We start from the raw sequence: 22,544 nt of genomic DNA, 5'->3' as shown, positions 1-22,544 counted from the left end.
TACTATTGAATTTTCGAAAAGGGAAAAGGTGCTTCATTAGATATTGGCTTTTACATCTGACATTTTATATAGCAGGTTTAAACACATTTAAGTAATGTTCAGTTCTGTAAGACCAAGGTATTCGATTTGCAGTTTTCTCAAGTTTCACATGCAGAAAGTCATGTAAACTAAACGAATAAGCTAGAAGCATTTAGCACCCAAAGTACTTCAGCAAATCTTGAAGTTTATAAGTATAAAATAAATTTCTTCTGCTCTTGAAGACCTAACAATCTAGTTTGGAAGATAACATATGGAATAATCAGAGAATAATATAGGACTAAATAAAGCTTTTTCTTATAAACAAATACTTAGTTTTGTGGTAGACAATGAGGAACTTTTAGAAATTCAGAAATCAATGTGAAGTAAAGAAGTCAGCAAAGGCTTTACAGTGGAAGTTGGATTTGGGATTTAAGTTAGATTTTGGGTTTACAGGATGAGGTGAAGGATGAAAAGGGCATCCAAATGGGAAAGTAATACAAAGCATGGTATGAGAATGTAAAATAACCAACTTCCCACAAAGTACTTTGATATGGAAAAAGTAATAATTTAAAGACTCTAAAAGTACATATCAAAACTCCAATGGGATATGAACGCACACTCATTGGGATACCTACTATTTAAAAAAAATGAGTGTTGGTGAGGATGTGGAAAAATCAGAACTCTTGTGCACTATTGGTGGGAATGTAAAATGGTGCAGCTGCTATGAAAAACAGTATGGAGTTCCCCCCATATTAAAAATAGAATTACTATGATATAGACTTCCACTTCTAGGAAAGAACTGAAAGCAGGGTCTCTGATATTTGTACACCCATGTTTATAGCAGCATTATTTACAATGGCCAAAGGGTGAAGGCAGCCTATCAACGGACGAATAACAAAATGTAGAATGTATATATAATTGAATATTATTCAGCCTTAAAAAGGAAGAAAATTGGCTGGGTGCGGTGGCTCACGCCTGTAATCCCAGCACTTTGGGAGACCAAGGCAGGCGGATCACCTGAGGTCAAGAGTTCGAGACCAGCCTGGCCAACACACTAAAACCTTGTCTCCGTTAAACATACAAAAATTAGCCGGCGTGGTGGCACATGCCTGCAGTCCCAGCTACTTGGGGGGCTGAGGCAGGAGAATCGCTTGAACCTGGGAGGTGGAGGTTGCAGTGAGCTGAGATCATACCACTGCACTCCAGCCAGGGGGACAGAGTAAGACTCCGTCTCAAAACAAGAAAATTATGACACATGCTACAACATGGATGAGTCTCGAGGACTTATGCTAAGTAAAATAAGCAATCATAAAAAGATAAATGGTGTATGATTTCACTTACATTAAATATCTATGGTAGTCATATTGATAGAAAGTAGGGTGGTGGTTGTCAGGGTCTAGCAGCATTGGTAAATAAAAAGGTTTTGCTTTATGGATATAAAATTTCAGTTTTGTAAGATAAAGTCATGGAGATTGGTTGAACAATGTGAAATTACTTAACATTACTGAACTGTATGCTACTTTAAAATGATTAATAAATTTTGTTACATGTACTTTATCACAATTTAAAAAACTCTAAAAGGAATCAAGAGTTTTAAAGAAGACACAAAATGACCTTTAACTTGAAATCTCTCTTCCCCACAAAAATCCGTAGACATACTAAGTGATCATAAAGTCATAGAGCTTGAAGTCCATTTTAGAAAACTTCTGAATAGTCTACCTTTCCGTTTTCCCAAGTAGGAACTTCCCTGGATTTCCTCTGAGATAAACAGACGTTGCTTGTGCTGTGGGATAAGCTCAATTCCTTTTGTTCTCTGGGACAAAAGAACACAAATATGACCATCACTTACAGATGGACTTATTGCTACAACCCATTGCTAACATTTTTCCTTTTGAGATAAGTATTTAAACTGTCCATCCTTATTTCCAAGATACTTTTCAAATTTTAATACTTTTTATTTATATATTTTGTTTTTACTCCAATTTTCTCCTATTTTTTGGTGGTTTTATAACTTATTTGATGATTTACAGTTCTCATCCACCTTGTCTGTTGATTTCTGCAAGTGGTAACAGGTACATAGGTAATCAAAGTATAAGAGCTCGTTTGGTGAGTTTTCATCCTCGCTATGTTTTCTGGACTATTGCTTATGGATAAGACATGGGACTTCCTTTACTCGCCTGGCCCCGACAGCTTTGTAGAGGCTGGTATCAACGCGCATTTTCTTTGTGGCACACTTCCGGATCTCTTTGAGTGCTCTGAGGGGTATTCTTCTTGAATCCCACTCCATGGATGGGCTTGTGGACACTAATGGCATATTCTCGGGTCACCACCTCATTGATGGCAGAACAGCCCTTCTTGCCACCCTTCTCTGTAGGAACCACTCTGCCAGGCTCAAATTGGAAAGGACTCTCATTTATCTTAAATAGTGGCTCTTCAAGTATTTGTTAAACATATTTCTGAGAGTACAGTAAAATAATATGCCTTAATTTTTCTATGTGAGCATTACTTCAATTTAGAGACACCTAACTCCTAAAATCATTCTTTGCCTTTTGTTTTTTGAGACAGGGTCTTCTTCTGCCTCCCAGGCTGGAGTGCAGCGGTGTGATCACGGCTCACTGCAGCCTGGACCTCCTGGGCTCAAGCAGTCCTCCCACCTCAGCCTCCCAAGTAGCTGGGACTACAGGCATACCCTACCACGCCTGGCTGATTTTTGAATTTTCTTGTAGAGAGGAGGTTTCGCCAGGTTGTCCAGGCTGGTCTTGAAATCCTGGTCTGCAGGAATCCTTCTGCCTGGGCCTTCCAAAGTGCTGGAGTTACAGGTGTGAGCCACCGCACCTGGCCTCATTCTTTGCCTCTAAGTCTCACTTTCATTCCCATACCTATTTTGACTAAATTAAATGTCTTCGATTTGTTCAGTTGGTAAGAGGTTAAGACTGCTAACCAAGCATGTGAACTTTCAGTGGTAATCCTGCAAAGACTTAATCTAAAGTCTGTGGCTTTGGTAGGCAGTTTTGTCATAATGAATGAACGGTTTGGTAGTACATTACGGGTTTGTATAAACTTCTTGAATAGCAGAACTTATAAACTATTCAGAATCAAAACACCAGGTAAACAGTAGGAAGAGACAGTAGGCCCACCCTATTTTCTTCCATAATTCCAGAACCTTAAAGCAGCAGAAGCCACAATAACTAGCGGGTGATGTGCACCTTGCTGGAGTCTGAATCAGTATGGGGAGACTGTCAAGCCAGTATAGTTTCCAAAAGAAGTTTAACGCCTATGACTGTGGACCAGCTCCTCTGGCATTCACCTGACCAGTGGAACTGCAAAACTAATTTTTTTCAATATATTGTCTGTCCAGGCTGCTATAACAAAATGAACTGGCTGGCTTAAAACAACACATTTATTTCTCATAGTTCTGGAGGCTGGGAAGTCCACTATCAAAGTGCTGGCAGATTGAGTGCCTGGTGAGGGCCTTGTTTGTTGGTTTATAGATGGCTCACTCTCACCGCGTTCTCCCATGGCAGAAGGGATGAGCAAGATACTGGGGTATCTTTTATAAGTGTACCAATCTCAAAAAGGAGGTCTCTGCCCTCATGACTTAAACCCTTCCCAAAGGCCTCACATTCCTAATACCATTACCTTGGGGGTTAGGATTTCAACATAATTTTAGGGAGAGCAGGAGGGGATATAAACATTCGGACCACAGTAATAATCTCTAAAAATAGTTTTTCATAGATCGGTGTGAAATCTGATGTGTGCTGAGAAATCTGTTGAGAGAGAGGGAGAGAACTTGGCTTTGGCGGGTTTGAAGGACACAAGGGTGGAAGGCTATTCAAAGCTGCGTAGCTGGCAAAAGCTAGGTGCTGCTGGTTGGTCACCTAGGTCTATTCCTTTGGGAACAGGAGGTCACACCTTAGGAAGATGGTGTACCCTGTGCCTTCAGGCAGGTTCAGTTGATCTTCCTTGAAGAAAATGATGAGACCTCATCAGTCTAGTTTGACTAGACAATCGCTAGTCAATTATTTCCATTTCAGAATTCAGTATTATGACCTCAGTGAAGGGAACAGGATTACAATTTTCCAGTATATTGAGAGCTTGAGGCTCAAAATGGTGAAATGATGCTCAGGCTCCACGCTGAAAGGAAGTAATGAAAAGAAAATGAATTCTACCCATTCTCTTCGAAAGTGGTCCTACTTAGTGCCAACCAATTCCATTTTTATCCTGTAACTTTTCTACCTCTAACAGGTAAACTGATTTCCTGGCAAACAGTTGATTATATACTTGTCATTTGGGGTTCTGTATAAATTTCAATGTTATCTTAGTTGTAAAAACAATATTTTGCGTTTTTGAAATTAAAACTTAGTTATTAAAACTGTATTATGGAACATTTTCCAGCAAAACAAATATATAATCAATCCATATCTATCCCTTATCAGCTTCAATACTTATGATACAGCCATCCATTTAACAACTACCCAAAGTCCCTGGATTATTATCTCCCCCCTTTTTTTTGGTTTCTCTCAGATCCTGGTTACTGGATTATTTTAAAGCAAATGCCAAACATTTTCATTATTAAAAAAAATGTCATTAGAATACGCAACATCCGCTGCAAACAATTCTTAGTTAATATCAAATTCAAATATTCTGATTTCCCCAACTGTTTCATATATATATGAAATATATCCTACTCTCTCTATAGATCTATGTATATATAAATGTATACAATAGTCTGTTCAAATCAAGATGCAAATATAGCCCACATACTGCATTTGGCTCATGACTGAAAAGCCTCTTTCTTTTGCCTTTTAAGCTATATGATACCTTTCTCTGTATTTTTCATTAAAGAAATCATACCATTTGTCCTACAAAATTTCCCACATTCCTGATTCTTGCCTGCACATTGATTTTTCTAAACACATTACCTCATCTTATTTATATCACTACCTACTGAAATATTTTTTCCACTTAACAAATGAGTTAATTAGGATACAGATATGAAGTAAGCAATTTTTCCAAACTCATAGTAAGTACTTGACTACACGGCGAGAATTCAGTACACCCATTTCTGTGACCAAGAGCTCTTTTTACCTGAAGACTATGTGTCTTATTTCACAAAGGAGTACTAAAAGCCCCAGAAAACCCTGAGACTTTTGAATTGAAAAAAAAAATTAAGCTATTAGTCCAATTTTATGTTTTATTTATTAAAAGTGATCCATTTATACTGTTACACAGGCACCATTCTTCATGAATGGGAATCTGCTGAGCTCCAATACATGTATGTATCTTTACATGTCTATAGCAGTGTGTGTGCCTGTATGATTTTCTAAATTTATTGTCATACCATTCATACACTTTGAGTATATTTGTCCTATTACACTAGATCACAAACTTTTGGATGCGAAATACTTTTTTGCAATTTCTCATAGTCAAACATAAGTGACTGATAATTCAGGATATTTTTAGTGAAAACACAAAGGCCAACTAGACTGTGTGATTCTTGTCCAGTACTGAGGTAGAAATGGCATTTTATCAGAATAATGAAATGTGTCTGCTTATTTTTCACTGCCATCTACTGGTACCTGATGTTATTTCTGCTTAAAATCCTTCAGGGAAGCCTATCAGAGGGACTTACACAGAGCAACAAGAAATTATGAAGCCCTAAAAATCCTTTGAGAAAGTTCCTTTCAAAAGAATAGGTGCTACTTTAATAGGTAGAGCTACCTTAAATTTTACAATAAAAGTTACTAACATCTAAAAAGGGTTACTATAATATCAACTACAATGCCTCTAAGCTATAAGGGCTGCAAATTAAACTTACCATTATTTATAATTTTTAAGGCATAAAACAATGAATTTATAATTTCTAGTCAGAAATTCTTATCACAGTAGAACTCTGGCAAATTAATTTTAAACACAGTCAACAGTATAATACTTCTGGCTGTTTGTTTGTCAATTGAAATACACACTGTGCTTCTACGGGTCAACAATGTGCTAGGTTCTGCCAACACTGCAGGGAATAAGACACATGTGGCTGCTATCTATCTTCAGAGATGACAATATGGCTGTGTGTGTGTTTGTGTGGGGAGGTTTCTTAAGTTTATATAAAATACCAACAAAATGATTTTTTTTGTTGTTTTTTTTTTGTTTTTTTTTTTAGACAGGGTCTTACTCCGTCACCCAGGCTGGAGGGCAGTGGTGTGATCTCTGCTCACTGCAACCTTCGCCTCCGGGTTCATGCAATTCTCCTGTCTCAGCCTCCAGGGTAGATGATTACAGGCACACACCTCCATGCCCAGCTAGTTTTTGTATTTTTAGTAGAGATGGGGGTTTCACTATGTTGGCTAGGCTGGTCTTGAACTCCTGGCCTTAAGTGATCCTTCCACTTGGCCTCCCAAAGTGCTGGGATTATGTGCGTGAGCCACTGCACCCAGACAACAAAATGAATTTTAAAGTTTATTTAATTTCGGTAGTGAAATAGGTTTTCTTTTTGCATCTTGAATTTATTACAAATTAACTTGATAGGATTAATTTACATTAGTTAATTAATACAAATTAACTTTCCAAAGTCTTAACATGATGATTGAGATTATAGGCCTTTTGATAGATCATGTTATTCATTCTTGAGTTCTTTGGTGATTATTGACAGGTGAATTGCTAACATACTAAAAATAACAATATAGTTGATCTTCAAGTAATATACCCAAGTTTTTATAGTAAAACATGAGATACTGCTGTTCCAAGTCTGAAAAATATATATAAACATGTTTAAAATCATTAAACATTTTTTCACTCCTGTCACAAAATAGAAAGTATATTTAAAATATAAAACAAGAAAGCTGGGTTACAGATTGGTAAAGATAAATCTAAGATTTCTCAAAAATAGAGGAAAAATGGTACAGACTTTACCTTACCTTCATAATTTTCATGATAAGAAAGAGAAGATGTTTTGTAAATAAATGATTTTTCCTAAATACATTAAAGCCAACAAATTGTTTCATTTTATTACTTTCAGTTGGCAGTGGCTGCTGAAATATTTTTTGTGTGTGTGTATGTATTTTTTGCCTTAACGCCATATACTTTATCTAATGACCTGAGAAAGATATTTCAATGTATAGGTGGGACTTGTTGCTAGTTAACTGGCTTCAGAGCCATGTTTTAGTTAGCTAATGTTTTACCACTTGGTAATATAAATAGCCACTTAGAATTCAAGTTTTCTAAGTTTTCAATTTCATATTTTCCAAAAATCAACACTTATTCTTTTAAAGACATTTTACTTCCTCCAAACATTTGAAATAGCAGTTATGACAAAAACATGAATATCTCAATAGATGCAGAAAAGGCCTTCGATAAAATTCAACACCCTTTCATGCTAAAAACACTCAAAAAACTAGATATTGATGGAACATATCTCAAAATAATATGAGTTATTTATGACAAAACCACAGTCAATATCATACTGAATGGGCAAAAGCTGCAAGCATTCCCTTTGAAAACCGGCACAAGACAAGGATGCCCTCTCTCACCACTCCTATGTACTGGAAGTTCTGGCCAGGACAATCAGGCAAGAGAAAGAAACGGTATTCAAACAGGAAGAGAGGAAGTCAAATTATCTCTGTTTGCAGATGACATAATTATATATTTAGAAAACCCCATCATCTCAGCCCAAAAACTCCTTAAGCTGATAAGCAACTTCAGCAAAGTCTCAGGATACAAAATTAATGTGCAAAAATCACAAGCATTCCTATACTCCAATAATTGACAAACAGAGAGCCAAATCGTGAGTGAACTCCCATTCACAATTGCTACAAAGAGAATTAAATACCTAGGAATACAACTTACAAGGGATGTGAAGGACCTCTTCAAGAACTACAAACCACTGCTCAAGGAAATGAGAGAGGACAGAAACAAATGGAAAAAGCATTCCATGCTCATGGATAGGAAGAATTAATATCGTGAAATAGTCATACTGCCCAAAGTAATTTATAGATTCAATGCCATCCCCATCAAGCTATCAAGGACTTTCTTCACAGAATTGGAAAAAAACTACTTTAAATTTCATATGGAACCAAAAAAAAGAGCCCATATAGCCAAGGCAATCCTAAGCAAAAAGAACAAACTATACTACAAGGCTCAGTAACCAAAACAGCATGGTACTGGTACCAAAACAGAGCTATAGACCAATGGAACAGAACAGAGCCCTCAGAAATAACGCCACGCATCTACAACCATCTGATCTTTGACAAACCTGACAAAAACAAGCAATGGGGAAAGGATTCCCTATTTAATAAATGATGTTGGGAAAACCGCCTAGCCACATGTAGAAAACTGAAACTGGGACCCCTTCCTTACACCTTATATAAAAATTAAGTTGATAGATTAAAGACTTAAATGTAAGATCTGAAACCATAAAAAAACTAGAAGAAAACCTAGGCAACACCATGCAGGACATAGGCATGGGCAAAGACTTCATGACTAAAACACCAAAAGCAATGGCAACAAAAGCCAAAACAGATAAATGGGATCTAATTAAAGAGCTTCTGCATGGCAAAAGAAACTATGATCAGAGTGAACAGGCAACCTAAAGAATGGGAGAAAATTTTTGCAATCTATCCATCTGACAAAGGGCTAATATTCAGAATCTACAAGGAACTTAAATTTGCAAGAAAAAAATCCCATTAAAAGTGGGCAAAGGATATGAACAGACACTTCTCAAAAGAAGACATTTAGGTGGCCAGCAAAGATATGAAAAAAAGCTCATCATCAGTGGTCATTAGAGAAATGCAAATCAAAAACACAATGAGATACCATGTCACATCAGTTAGAATGGCGATCATTAAAAAGTGAGGAAACAACAGATGCTGGAGAGGATGTGGAGAAATAGGAATGCTTTTACACTGTTAGTGGGAGTGTAAATTTGTTCAACCATTGTGGAAGACAGTGTGGCGATTCCCCAAGGATCTAGAAATAGAAATACCATTTGACCCAGCAATCCCGTTACTGGGTATATACCTAAAGGATTATAAATAATTTTACTATAAAGACACATGCACACGTATGTTTATTGGAGCACTATTCACAATAGGAAAGACTTGGAACCAACCCAAATGCCCATCAATGTTAGACTGGATAAAGAAACGGGCACAAACACACCATGGAATACTATGCAGCCATAAAAAAGGATGCGTTCATGTCCTTTGCAGGGACAGGGATGAAGCCGGAAACCATTATTCTCAGCAAACTAACAGGAACAGAAAACCAAACACTACATGTTGTCACTCATAAGTGGGAGTTGAACAATGAGAACATATGGACACAGGGAGGGGAACATCAACACTGGGGCCTGTCGGCGGGGTAGGGGGCAAGGGGAAGGACAACATTAGAAGAAATACCTAATGTAGATGACAGGTTGATGGGTGCAGCAAACCACCATGGCACATGTATACCTATGTAACAAACCTGCACGTTCTGCACATGTATTGCAGAACTTGAAGTATTAAAAAAAAAATAGCAGTTGCTTAATGAAGATTGTCCATAAGTAATTAACACAGACCTTTTTGGGGATGATTACTAACTTTCAGGACCACAGGCCACTAGGTGATGCACTCAAATGACTACTTAATGCAATCAAGTGGTTGAAAGATGCATTTCTGGAGTCCATACTGATGTAGACCAGTTTGGCGTTGAGACTTTGGCTGTATTTTTGGCTAGTTTCCATTCACAAAATATACCTAGCTGTTTACAAAGGGACTCAGTGACAGTACAAGAATCTAAGTGTAAATTCAGTGTTAAACAGAAAAATGACTCAAGCCAGTGAAACACATTTTTATGTATGATTAGTAATTTATACTCAGCTTGGTCATTGGCCTAAATTTTGTAATTCTTACTGAAAAGAAACTGTATTAGTCTGTTTTGCATTGCAATGAAGGAATACCTGGGACTGGTTACCTTATAAAGAAAATGTTTATTTGACTTGCAGTTCTGCAGGCTGTAAAAACATGGCACCAGCATCTGCTCAGCTTCTGGTGAGGTCTCAGGGAGCTTTTACTCATGGCAGAAGGCACGGGGGAAGAAGGCATGTCACACAGAGAAGGAGCGAAAAAGAGAGGAGGTGGTGGTGCCAAGTTCCTTTTAACAACCAGCTCTTGCAGGAACAAACACAGCAGGAACTCATTACCACTGGGGAAGGCACAAAGCCATTTATGAGGGATCAGCCCCCATCACCCAAACATCTCCCACCAGGCCCCATATCCAACACTGGGGATCATATCTCAACATGAGATTTGGAGGGGACAAATACTCACTCAAACCATATTACAAACTTCTTCTTCACTAGAAGAATTTGGGTATATGTAAGTAAGTTTTCAGTATATGTGTAAAGTAGAATATTATCAGAAAGGTTATTTACTTTTCATCTTCATTATCAATTTTTATTCTATAGGTATAAAAATTTAAAATGCATTTTGTTAATTTAATCTTTTATTATTTCTTAACAGTCACAATGGAATAAATGTGCCTACTTTAAGACATCTATCTGGTTTTGTTGGCAGATTTAAGGACTAACACTAGACTACATATTACACAAAGATTCTATTCAAATGACTTAAAAGTGCTACCCTTTTACTAAAAATTTTATCGTACTAAACATCTTTGAAATGTGTGTCCCATAGGAAATGTGTTTTTTTTGATAACCGTACTTCTAAAAAAATTCCCACTTTCAGCACTGTCAGAAAACAGAGCAAATTTAAAGAAAATTTTGAGAATATAAAATTACATAAACATTTCATTTTACTTTTCCTTTATCTTAATCATATACCTTTAAATAAAAAAGCTATGAAAGACCTAAATAAAATTTGAGAAATTAGAATAGACAAACATCATTAATGCCCAAAACATAATTTAATTATTAGAGATGGGGTCTTGCTATGTTGCCCAGGCTGCATTCAAAATCCTGAGCCCAAGCAATCCCTCCTGCCTCAGCCTCTCAAGTAGATGGGACAATAGGCGCACACCACCATACCTGGCTGTAAGCCACATACTTTAAATGGACCTAATTTCCAAGGCTGGCTGCCTGATTGATAGAATGTGCTTTGGTCAGCTGGAATTGATACCATGTTAGAGGGTCAGCTGCACACAAAAATGGTGTTGCTGAGAGAAATGGCACATTATACCTGGTACTCCTTAGAGGTGCTCTATCTACTGTATCAATATAGCCATTAAAAGCTCAATCTGCCAGCTGTTTTTGAAAGACCCAATAATACTGTTATGACTATATAAGATAACCTTGATGTATGTCACTTTATGATACATGTTTCTTAACATGACTCCCAGGGGGCCCTGGCTTAGAGCTGATTCCAAAGGCACACAGCTTAGGTCAAATTATAGGACACATAATATTTACTATTTTATTTACTGCCTAAAATGTTTCTCAACAACTAACAAGTGTAGGAAACATTTATAGGTAGTAATGTAAGTACCTTATGAGCTCAGTGACAAAACAGTGAATTACAGACAGTTGGAAGATGGGGACCATGTCTTGGATTCCTTTTGTACACTCCTCAGTGTCCAGTGTGGTGATATGCACATAACCAGTATATTTTAGTAAGTATTTACCCAAGTAAGACTTCTTTAGGCATTCCATTTTGGGATTCTTGTAGAAAGAAGCCAATTTTGTAGAACTCCTAGGCTTTAAACATTCGAGAATGAAAGGCTCTTGCCATTACTGATCATAATTCAAAAAGCTGGTGTTAAGTGTGACAAGTGGTGACTGTTCCATATATGCCCACAGGCATACAGCAGAATCCAGACAGAGTTGAGTATATAGTAGAGAAAAAGATGGGAGAATATGAAGAACAAAGTCTATTTTAACATTAATTATGGCTATAATAACCTTTATGAGGAAATACTGGTGAGCAGGATAAAGTGATATTGAAAAGAAAAAAAGGAAAACTCTTCAAAACACAATAAAGCATATTCTAACAGGTTTTTGAAAAAAATTGCAAACCTTTTAATTCATTGACCTCTTTTGACTGATTGGAATTTTTACCAGTCTGTACACTCCGAATTATAACTAAACAACTACATGTTACTGACAAATTTGTGATTCTTTGAGTCTAAACAACACAGAAACTAAAAGATCCCTTTCCTAGATTTATATACTTGATTTTCTTATAAAAATAACTTCAGTTATTATGTCAATATTTATCTGAAAAAGGCAGCCCTCTGACAGTAAACTCTTAACTGGAATAACTACAGTATCATTATGAGCTACAGTAAAACAACCTGTAAAGTAATTTTTCCTATTTGAATAATAAATAGACTGGACAGGAGTGAAAAACCAAAACTATGAAAGAAAAACCCAATGTAAATAAAGGATACAGGTCAAAACAAAGTTCAGAAGGCAAATATGTAAATATTAGATGCCTCAAAAATCAACTATCAGTGGGAAAATGTCTATGAAAGCAATTTCAGAAAATACATGAACACATATATCTTTAAAACATAGAACTCTAAATACTTGATAACATATTTAGGATACTCTACAATGCCCAGTTAATTGCTATAATTTTTTTCCCTCAGGTTTTCCTGGATGATACAGCAAACTACAGAATTTGTGCACTTACTGTTGCTCAAATTTGTGTACTTACTGTGTGCACATATACTGCTGCACTGTTTCTCGGCTGTGAAAAATTAAAAGCATTTTTTCAACCTTTGAGAAGGAAAGAAAACAATGAAGAATCTCTTCATAATAATATAGCATAACAGGGTTTGCTTACTGTGCCACATCATGGGTGTTTTTAAAACGAAATATAAATATATGGTCAGGGATAGCATTTTTAGGAGAACAAGTGACCAAAAACTAAGTTACCTCTTTTCAGGCCAGCCAAAAAACATGAAGGGAAAGTGGACTTTATACAACTTAGACATTTATGTAGATAATAGCACAGCAGACTCATGTTCAAGCCAGCCACCTGAAACATCATAAGTCCATAGAGGGGGACAGCAATCTATGGTCCATGGACTGAATCCGGCCTACTTTTGTATGGCTCTGAGCTAAGAATCGTTTTAATATTTTTTAAAGGTTGTTAAAAGCAAATAACAAAGAATACATGATGACTCTATTCTTGTTCTCATGTGTGAACCATATAGCCTGCAAAGTCTAAAATATTTATAAACCGGCCCTTTACAGAAAAAGTTTGCAGACCCTTCTTTTACACCAGTGCTGTAGATAATTCTGGCAGTACAACTGCAAGTCTAAGATAATGTTCATTCATTCCCATCATAAATGTAACATTCTAAATAGGTGTCTTCTGATGTCATCTGTCAGAATTTCTTTTAAACTTTTTCTTCATCTTCAACATTATCAAAGTTCATCCTATAATAATAATGTAAAGGCGATAGAGAAAGGAGAAAGTATGAGTTGGTAATGTTAAAAATAAGGTGAAATACCACAAACCAACATTTTACTTTTTCAGAAATACTCAATATTCTCATTTAATGGATCATGACATGAAATATACTTTGCCAAAATATAACAATAAAAAAGAAAAGAATATCTCCTAGTTCTTACCTGCCCACAGCAGATATTACTAACTATATAGGTTTACATAATTTCAAGCATATTGGGTATTCTCTTTAACTTAATTTCAGGTATGATATTCTAGATTATGACAATTTTTAAATTTCAAATATTTAATGAGATAAAAGTTATACCTTTCAAAATAAAATATCTTGAGAAAACTAATATAGCGAAACACTAGAAAAACATGTTTGTTCAGTGGAACCAAGAAAATACAGACTCATAACTCTTTCCTACCTTTCAGATTTGTAAAAAATATTCTTGAGGTAGGTTGTAAGGCTTTGTCTATTGGGGTCTGCAGTTTGAACTGGATTACAGTAGAACCTACTGTCTAATATGGTGCTATAAAGCCAGTCTTCTCTAGCCCTTTCCAGAGGCTGAGCTATTTTGTCCTCCTTTCGCCTCATAGGGAAAGAATCCGAGATAACTCATGTGATTGTATTAAATTCCATTTTAAAAGCACTACAACATTCATAGACTCTGTTCTGTTTTTAAGTATGATCTACAGTAACACCGATTTGAAAAAGGTAAAACTGAACTGCCTTCTGAAGAGTAACAGGAAAAAGGTTGTGCTGCTTCTTGACAGATTAAAGATTCGAAGAGGGGCCAACACAAATATGGGTTTCAATACGTTCTGATTACACCAAGAACAAAAGAAAATTTGCTATTCAAAACGTGTTATGAGGCTCCAGTATATTTATTCCTAACAATTCAATGCTTTATTTACATTTGAACAAAATTTAAATAATTTATGGCCACAGTCACTATTTTTTTTTTAATGGCTTTGTTGAGATATATTTCACATACCATAAAATTCCCACATTTAAAGGAGTTTAGTGGTTTTGGTATATTCAGAGTTGTCCAACTGTCATTACAATCTAATTTTAAAACATTTTTCCATATTCCCAAAATAAACTCCTTACTATCCATTAGCAGTTACCCCATTTTTGCTCTTTTCTATCCCACTCCACTTCAGCCCCAGGCAACCATTAACCTACGTTCTGTCTCTATGGATTATTCTAGATATTTAACATCAATAGTATTATATAATATTTGGCCTTTGTGACTGGCTTCATTCACTAAACATTTTCCAGAGTTTATCCATGTTGTAGCATAGGTCAGTACTTAATTCCTTTTATGGCTGAAAATATTCTATTCAATGGATACACCACATTTCATTTATCTGTCAGTTGACAGACATTTTGTTTCATTTTTTTTGCTATTATGAATGATACTGCAATAAATATTTGTATACATGTTTTTGCATGGACCACAGTCACTATTTTTTGTTAAGTGGTTTTACTTGTCCAAATTTTTAAAAGCATTTCAGTGTCTAGGCTACATTTTGATTGTCCTATTTCCCAAAGTAGAATTTTCAGCTATCTTACTATTTTTTGATGCCTCATTTTGTTGTCTCTGGATGCATGTAATGTATAGGAAAAATAAATTTTGCTAACTTTTGCCAACTTTTGCCAAAGTCAACTCTAGGCTTAGTCCATACCTTATTCCTCTTGCCTTGATTTTGGAGAGTTTCCAATTTTTCACTTATTAAGGCAGCGATTGCTTTTGCATCTCTGGTATTTATCTGCTCTTCTTGAAAATTTCTCTAAAATTAAAAACACTTGTTATCTTTTAAGTATTTAATAAAAACATAACATTTCCACCTAAGAAACTTGATTAAATATGCTTTCAAGTTCTTTTGTTCCAAAACTTGAAGTGTTTGAAATTCAAATTTATTCTCTTCAAGGAAATAATGCTGCAAAAGCAGTTAACCCATAATGCACCTAAAATAAATACTAATAATAGTGTCACGGAAACATGAAACAATTCTTTGTTAAAAAAAAAAAAAAGCATCACTGACTCCAAAAGCCTCAAAACATCGAAACTGTGCAAGAACAGATGTTCCTGGATAAAGTTTGAGAGGGCATTCCAAGATGGCTGAGTAGGAACAGCTCCGGTCTGCAGCTCCTAGTGTGATCAACGCAGAAGACAGGTGATTTCTGCACTTCCAACTGAGGTACCTGGTTCTTCTCATTGGGACTGGCTGGACAGTGGGTGCAGCCCACAGAGGGCGAGAAGAAGCCAGGGCGGGGATTGAGGGGGTGTTGCCTCACCCAGGAAGTGCAAAGGGTTAGGTGACTTCCCTTTCCTAGCCAAGGGAAACCGTGACAGACTACCTGAAAAAATGGGACACTCTCGCCCAAATACTGCACTTTTCCCAAGGTCTTAGCAATCGGCAGACAAGGAGATTCTCTCCCGGGCCTGGCTCAGAGGGTCCCACACCCATGGAGCCTTGCTCACTGCTAGTGCAGCAGTCTAAGATTGAACTGCAAGGTGGTAGCCTGGCTGGGGGAGGGGTGTCTGCCATTGTGGAGGCTTGAGAAGGTAAACAAGGTGGACAGGGAAGCTCAAACTGGGTGGAGCCCACCAGAGCTCAACAAGGCCTTCGGCCTCTAGACTCCACCTCTGTTGGCAGGGCATAGCTGAACAAAAGGCAGCAGACAACTTCTGCAGACTTAAACGTTCCCGTCTGACAGCTCTGAAGACAGTGGTGGTTCTCCCAGCATGGCGTCTGAGCTCTGAGAAGGGACAGACTGCCTCTTCAAGTGAGTCCCTGATCCCCATGTAGCCCGACTGGGAGACACCTTCCAGTAGGGGCCGACAGACACCTCATATAGGCGGCTGCCCTTCTGGGACAAAGCTTCCAGAGGAAGCATCAGGCAGCAATATTTGCTGTTCTGCAATATTTGCTGTTCTGCAGCCTCTGCTGGTGATACCCAGGCAAACAGGGTCTGGAGTGGACCTCCAGCAAACTCCAACAGACCTGCAGCTGAGGGACCTGTCAGAAGGAAAACAAACAAACAAAGGAATAGCATCAGCATCAACAAAAAGGTCATCTACACCAAAACCCCATCTGTAGGTCACCAACATCAAAGACCAAAGATAGATAAAACCACAAAGATGGGGAGAAACCAGAGCAGAAAAGCTAAAAATTCTAAAAATCAGAGCGCCTCTTCTCCTCCAAAGGATTGCAGCTCCTTGCCAGCAATGGAACAAAGCTGGACGGAGAATGACTCTGATGAGTTGACAGAAGTAGACTTCAGAAGGTCGGTAATAACAAACTTCTCTGAGCTAAAGAAGGATGTTTGAACACGTCGCGAGGAAGCTAAAAACCTTGAAAAAAGATTAGACGAATGGCTAACTAGAATAAACAGTGTAGAGAAGACCTTAAAGGACCTGATGGAGCTGAAAACCATGACACAAGAACTTGGTGACACATGCACAAGCTTCAATAGCCAATTTGATCAAGTGGAAGAAAGGGTATCAGTGATGGAAGATCAAATTAATGAAATAAAGCGAGAAGACAAGGTTAGAGAAAAAAAGAGTAAAAAGAAATGAACAAAACCTCCAAGAAATATGGGACTCTGTGGAAAGACCAAATCTATGTTTGATTGGTGCACTTGAAAGTGATGAGGAGAATGGAACCAAGTTGGAAAACACTCTTCAGGATATTATCCAGGACTTCCTCAACCTATCAAGGCAGGCCAACATTCAAATTCAGGAAATACAGAGAACACCACAAAGATACTCCTCAAGACAAGCAACCCCAAGACACATAATTGTCAGATCCACCAAGGTTGATATGAAGGAAAAAATGTTAAGGGCAGCCAGAGAGAAAGGTCGAGTTACCCTCAAAGGGAAGCCCATCAGACTAACAGCGGATCTCTCGGCAGAAACTCTACAAGCCAGAAGATAGTGGGGGCCAATATTCAACATTCTTAAAAGAATTTTAAACCCAGAATTTCATATCCAGCCAAACTAAGCTGCATACGTGAAGGAGAAATAAAATCCTTTACAGACAAGCAAATGCTGATTTTGTCACCACCAGGCCTGCCTTACAAGAGCTCCTGAAGGAAGCACTAAACTTAGGAAGAAACAACCGGTACCAGCTATTGCAAAAACATGCCAAATCGTAAAGACCATTGATGCTATGAAGAAACTACATCAATTAACAGGCAAAATAACCAGCTAACATCATAATGACAGGATCAAATTCACACATAACAATATTAACCTTAAATGTAAATGGGTTAAATGCCCCAATTAAAAGACACAGGCTGGCAAACTTGATAAAGAGTCAAGACCCATCAGTGTGCTGTATTCAGGAGACCCATCTCATGTGCAAAGATGCACACAGGCTCAAAATAAAGGGATGGAGGAAGATCTACCAAGCAAATGGAAACCAAAACAAAACAAAACAAAACAAAAAAAACCATGGGTTGCAATCCTAGTCTCTGATAAAACAGATTTTAAACCAACAAAGATCAAAGAGACAAAGAAGGCTATTACATAATGGTAAAGAGATCAATTCCACAAGAAGAGCTAACGATCCTAAATATAAATGGACCCAATACAGGAGCACCCAGATTCATTAAGCAAGTCCTTAGAAACCTACAAAGACACTTAGACTCCCACACAATAATAATGGGGGACTTTAACACCACACTGTTAATATTAGATCAATGAGACACAAGGTTAAGAAGGATATCCGGGACTTGCACTCAGCTCTGCAAAAAGCAGACCTAACAGACATCTACAGAACTCTCCACCCCAAATCAACAGAATATACATTCTTCTCAGAACTACACTGCACTTATTCTAAAATTGACAACATATTTGGAAGCAAAACACTCCTCAGCAAATGTAAAACAACAGAAATCACAACAAATTGTCTCTCAGACCACAGTGCAATCAAATTAGAACTCAGGATTAAGAAACTCACTCAAAACCACACAACTATGTGGAAACTGAACAACCTACTCCTGAATGACTACTGGGTAAATAACGAAATGAAGGCAGAAATAAAGATGTTCTTTGAAACCAATGGGAACAAAGACACAACATACCAGAATCTCTGGGACACAGCTAAAGCAGTGTTTAGAGGGAAATTTATAGCACTAAATGCCCACAGGAGAAATGAGGAAAGATCTAAAATCGACACCCTAACATCACAATTAAAAGAACTAGAGAAGCAAGAGCAAACAAATTCAAAAGCTAGCAGAAGACAAGAAATAACTAAGATCAGAGCAGAACTGAAACAGAGACACAAAAAACCCTTCAAAAAATCAATGAATCTAGGAGCTGGTTTTTTGAAAAGATCAACAAAATTGATAGTCTGCTAACAAGACTAATAAGAAAAGAGAGAAGAATCAAATGGACGCAATAAAAAATGATAAAGGGGATATCACCACCAATCCCACAGAAATACAAACTACCATCAGAGAATACTATAAACACCTCTACACAAATAAACTAGAAACGCTAGAAGAAATGGATAAATTCTTGGACACAAACACCCTCCCAAGACTAAACCAGGAAGAAGATGAATTTCTGAATAGACCAATAGCAGGCTCTGAAATTGAGGCAATAATTAATAGCCTATCAACCAAAAAAAGTCCAAGACCAGAAGGATTCACAGCTGAATTCTACCAGAGCTACAAAGAGGAGCTGGTACCATTCCTTCTGAAACTATTCCAATCAATAGAAACAGAGGGAATCCTCCCTAACTCATTTTATGAGGCCAACATCATCCTGATACCAAAGCCTGGCAGAGACACAACAAAAAAAGGGAATTTTAGACCAATATCCCTGATGAACATTGATGTGAAAATCCTCAATATTGATGTGAAAATCCTCAATAAAATACTGGCAAACTGAATCCAGCAGCACATCAAAAAGCTTATCCACCAAGATCAAGTCAGCTTCATCCCTGGGATGCAAGGCTGGTTCAACATACGCAAATCAATAAATGTAATCCTTCACATAAACAGAACCAAAGACAAAAACTACATGATTATCTCAATAGATGCAGAAAAGGCCTTTGACAAAATTCAACAGCTCTTCATGCTAAAAACTCAATAAACTAGGTACTGATGGAATGTATCTCAAAATAATAATAGCTATTCATGACAAACCCACAGCCAATATTATACTGAATGGGCAAAGACTGGAAGCATTCCCTTTGAAAACCAGCACAAGACAAGGATGCCCTCTCTCACCACTCCTATTCAACATAGTACTGGAAGTTCTGGCCAGGGCAATTAGGCAAGAGAAAGAAATAAAGGGTATTCAATTAGGAAATGAGGAAGTCAAATTGTCCCTGTATGCAGATGACATGATTGTTTATTTAGAAAACCCCATCATCTCAGCCCAAAATCTCCTTAAGCTGATAAGCAACTTCAGCAAAGTCTCAGGATACAAAATCAATGTGCAAAAATCACAAGCATTCCTATACACCATCAACAGAGAGCCAAATCATGAGTGAACTCCCATTTACAATTGCTACAAAGAGAATAAAATACCCAGGAATCCAACTTACAAGGGATGTGAAGGACCTCTTCAAGGAGAACTACAAACCACTACTCAAGGAAATAAAAGAGGACACAAACAAATGGAAGAATATTCCATGCTAATGGATAGGAAGAATCAATAGTGTGAAAATGGCCATACTGCCCAAAGTAATTTATAGATTCAATTCCATCCCCATCAAGCTACCAATGACTTTCCTTACAGAATTGAAAAAAACTACTTTAAATTTCATATGGAACCAAAAAAGGGCCCATATTGCCAAGACAATCCTAAGCAAAAAGAACAAAGGTGGAGGCATCACGGTACCTTTCTTCAAACTATACTACAAGGCTACAGTAACCAAAACAGCATGGTACTGGTACCAAAACAGATATATAGACCAATGGAACAGAACAGAGCCCTCAGAAATAACACCACACATCTACAACCATCTGATCTTTGACAAACCTGACAAAAACAAGCAATGGGGATACGCTATTTAATAAATGGTGCTGAGAAAACTGGCTAGCCATATGTAGAAAGGTGAAACTGGATCCCTTCCTTACACCTTATACAAAAATTAATTCAAGATGGATTAAAGACCTAAACATAAGATCTAAAACCATAAAAACCCTAGAAGAAAACCTAGGCAATACCATTCAGGACATAGGCATGGGCAAGGACTTCATGACTAAAACACCAAAAGCAATGGCAACAAAAGCCAAAATTGACAAATGGGATCTAATTAAACTAAAGAGCTTCTGCACAGCAAAAGAAACTATCATCAGAGTGGAAGGCAACCTACAGAATGGGAGAAAATGTTGGCAATCTACCCATCTGACAAAGGGCTAATATCCAGAATCTACAAAGAACTCAAACAAATTTACAATAAAAAAAAAAACCATCAAAAAGTGGGCAAAGGATATGAACAGACACTTCTCAAAAGAAGACATTTATGCAGCCAACAGACGCATGAAAAAATGCTCATCATCACTGGTCATCAGAGAAATGCAAATCAAAACCACAATGAGATACCATCTCACACCAGTTAGAATGGCGATCATTAAAAAGTCAGGAAACAACAGATGTTGGAGAGGATGTGGAGAAACAGGAACACTTTTACACTGTTGGTGGGAGTGTTAATTAGTTCAACCATTGTGTAAGACAGTGTGGCGATTCCTCAAGGATCTAGAATTAGAATTACCATTTTACCCAGCAATCCCACTACTGGGTATAGACCCAAAGGATTATAAATCATGCTACTATAAAGACACATGCACACATATGTTTACTGCAGCACTATTCACAATAGCAAAGACCTGGAACCACCCCAAAGTACATCAATGATAGACTGGATTAAGAAAATGTGGCACATATACACCATGGAATACTATGCAGCCATAAAAAAGGATGCGTTCATGTCCTTTGCAGGGACATGAATGTAGCTGGAAACCATCATTCTCAGCAAACTATCACAAGGACAGAAAACCAAACACCTCATGTTCTCACTCACAGGTGGGAATTGAACAATGAGATCACTTGGACACAGTGGGGGGAACATCACATACTGGGGCCTGTTGGGGAGTTCAGGGCTGGGGGAGGGATAGCATTAGGAGAAATACCTAATGTAAATGATGAGTTGATGGGTGCAGCAAACCAACACGACACATGTATACCTATGTATCAAACCTGCACATTGTGCACATGTACACTAGAACTTAAAGTATAATTAAAACAAACAAAAACATGTTCCCAGAGGACCGAACTCATTCCACTCTAATACAATCATTAGCACTGCCCAACCATGACCAACAACAGTAATGGAAAGCAACATGTATCTCCTAGTTTTCATCTGGGCACAGCAGGAAGGTGGCTGAAAAGCAGGGGAAGGAACAGGTCAACATATCCTGACCTGCTTATTTGGATCTGGGGCCACCTGTTGTCTTAATCTTGGTGTGAACTCTAATCCCCAACTATGTGCTAGGATTTTGTTTTGTGTGTAACTGCCCACCTGGTTTGTGTTTCTCTTTACTCCAACCACTATTCTGCTTTGGCCTTCCCGTCTGGCCTCAATGGCTGAATGCTACCCTTGTCTTTCAATTTGGACAGGGATGTTTGGTTCTTAACTTTGTCCCCTGGACTCCTCTGGACACATGGCAACATCTTTTCAAACAGCTCTGTCTATGGTATGGTTAACTCTTGTAACTGCTCATTAAATTGACACTTCTCTGATATTGTCCGAAGAAGATCCCTATTTATGTCACCCATCTCTCAGCTATTCTGAAAACTGAGAAATAGAGCTGTTGATTCAAAGAAATGAAGACTCAGGCTCTGGTATAAGCTGCCTCTCACCTCCATCAAGTTCTGCTTGCTCTAGATTGTTCTTAAGACAGAGACAGATTCTTGACAAATCAAAAACCTTCACTGAAAAATCTAGATGTGTGGCAATTCTAGATTTCTGAAATTCATCATCCAATTTCTTAATTTAGCCCTATTCATCACAAAATGTAACCACCAATAAATAACATCACATCTTAACCTAATTCTCCCTCAAAATGTGGGGAGCGCACGGCAACATATTCATACTTATGTACATGGCATT

At 37.5% G+C, this 22,544-nt stretch overlaps 1 protein-coding gene across 1 annotated transcript in view; it reads right to left on the bottom strand.

Annotated features, from left to right (window-relative positions):
- Positions 1–6,458: 6,458 nt before the first annotated feature.
- Positions 6,459–22,544, bottom strand: part of DNAJC10 (DnaJ heat shock protein family (Hsp40) member C10) — a 67,597-nt gene continuing 51,511 nt past the window's right edge. The window contains exons 22-23 of the mRNA XM_003823529.6: positions 15,096–15,200; positions 6,459–13,390 (exon numbers count right to left, since the gene is read on the bottom strand). Of these exons, the coding sequence (XP_003823577.3) occupies positions 13,379–13,390; positions 15,096–15,200 (117 nt within the window). The 3' untranslated portion in view covers positions 6,459–13,378. The remainder of the gene's footprint in view (positions 13,391–15,095; positions 15,201–22,544) is intronic.

Source organism: Pan paniscus, chromosome 13 (assembly GCF_029289425.2).
Source record: "Pan paniscus chromosome 13, NHGRI_mPanPan1-v2.0_pri, whole genome shotgun sequence".
Lineage (NCBI taxonomy): Eukaryota > Metazoa > Chordata > Mammalia > Primates > Hominidae > Pan > Pan paniscus.
The sequence above is the reverse complement of the archived record's forward strand: the minus strand, read 5'-3'. Positions and strand labels throughout refer to the sequence as shown.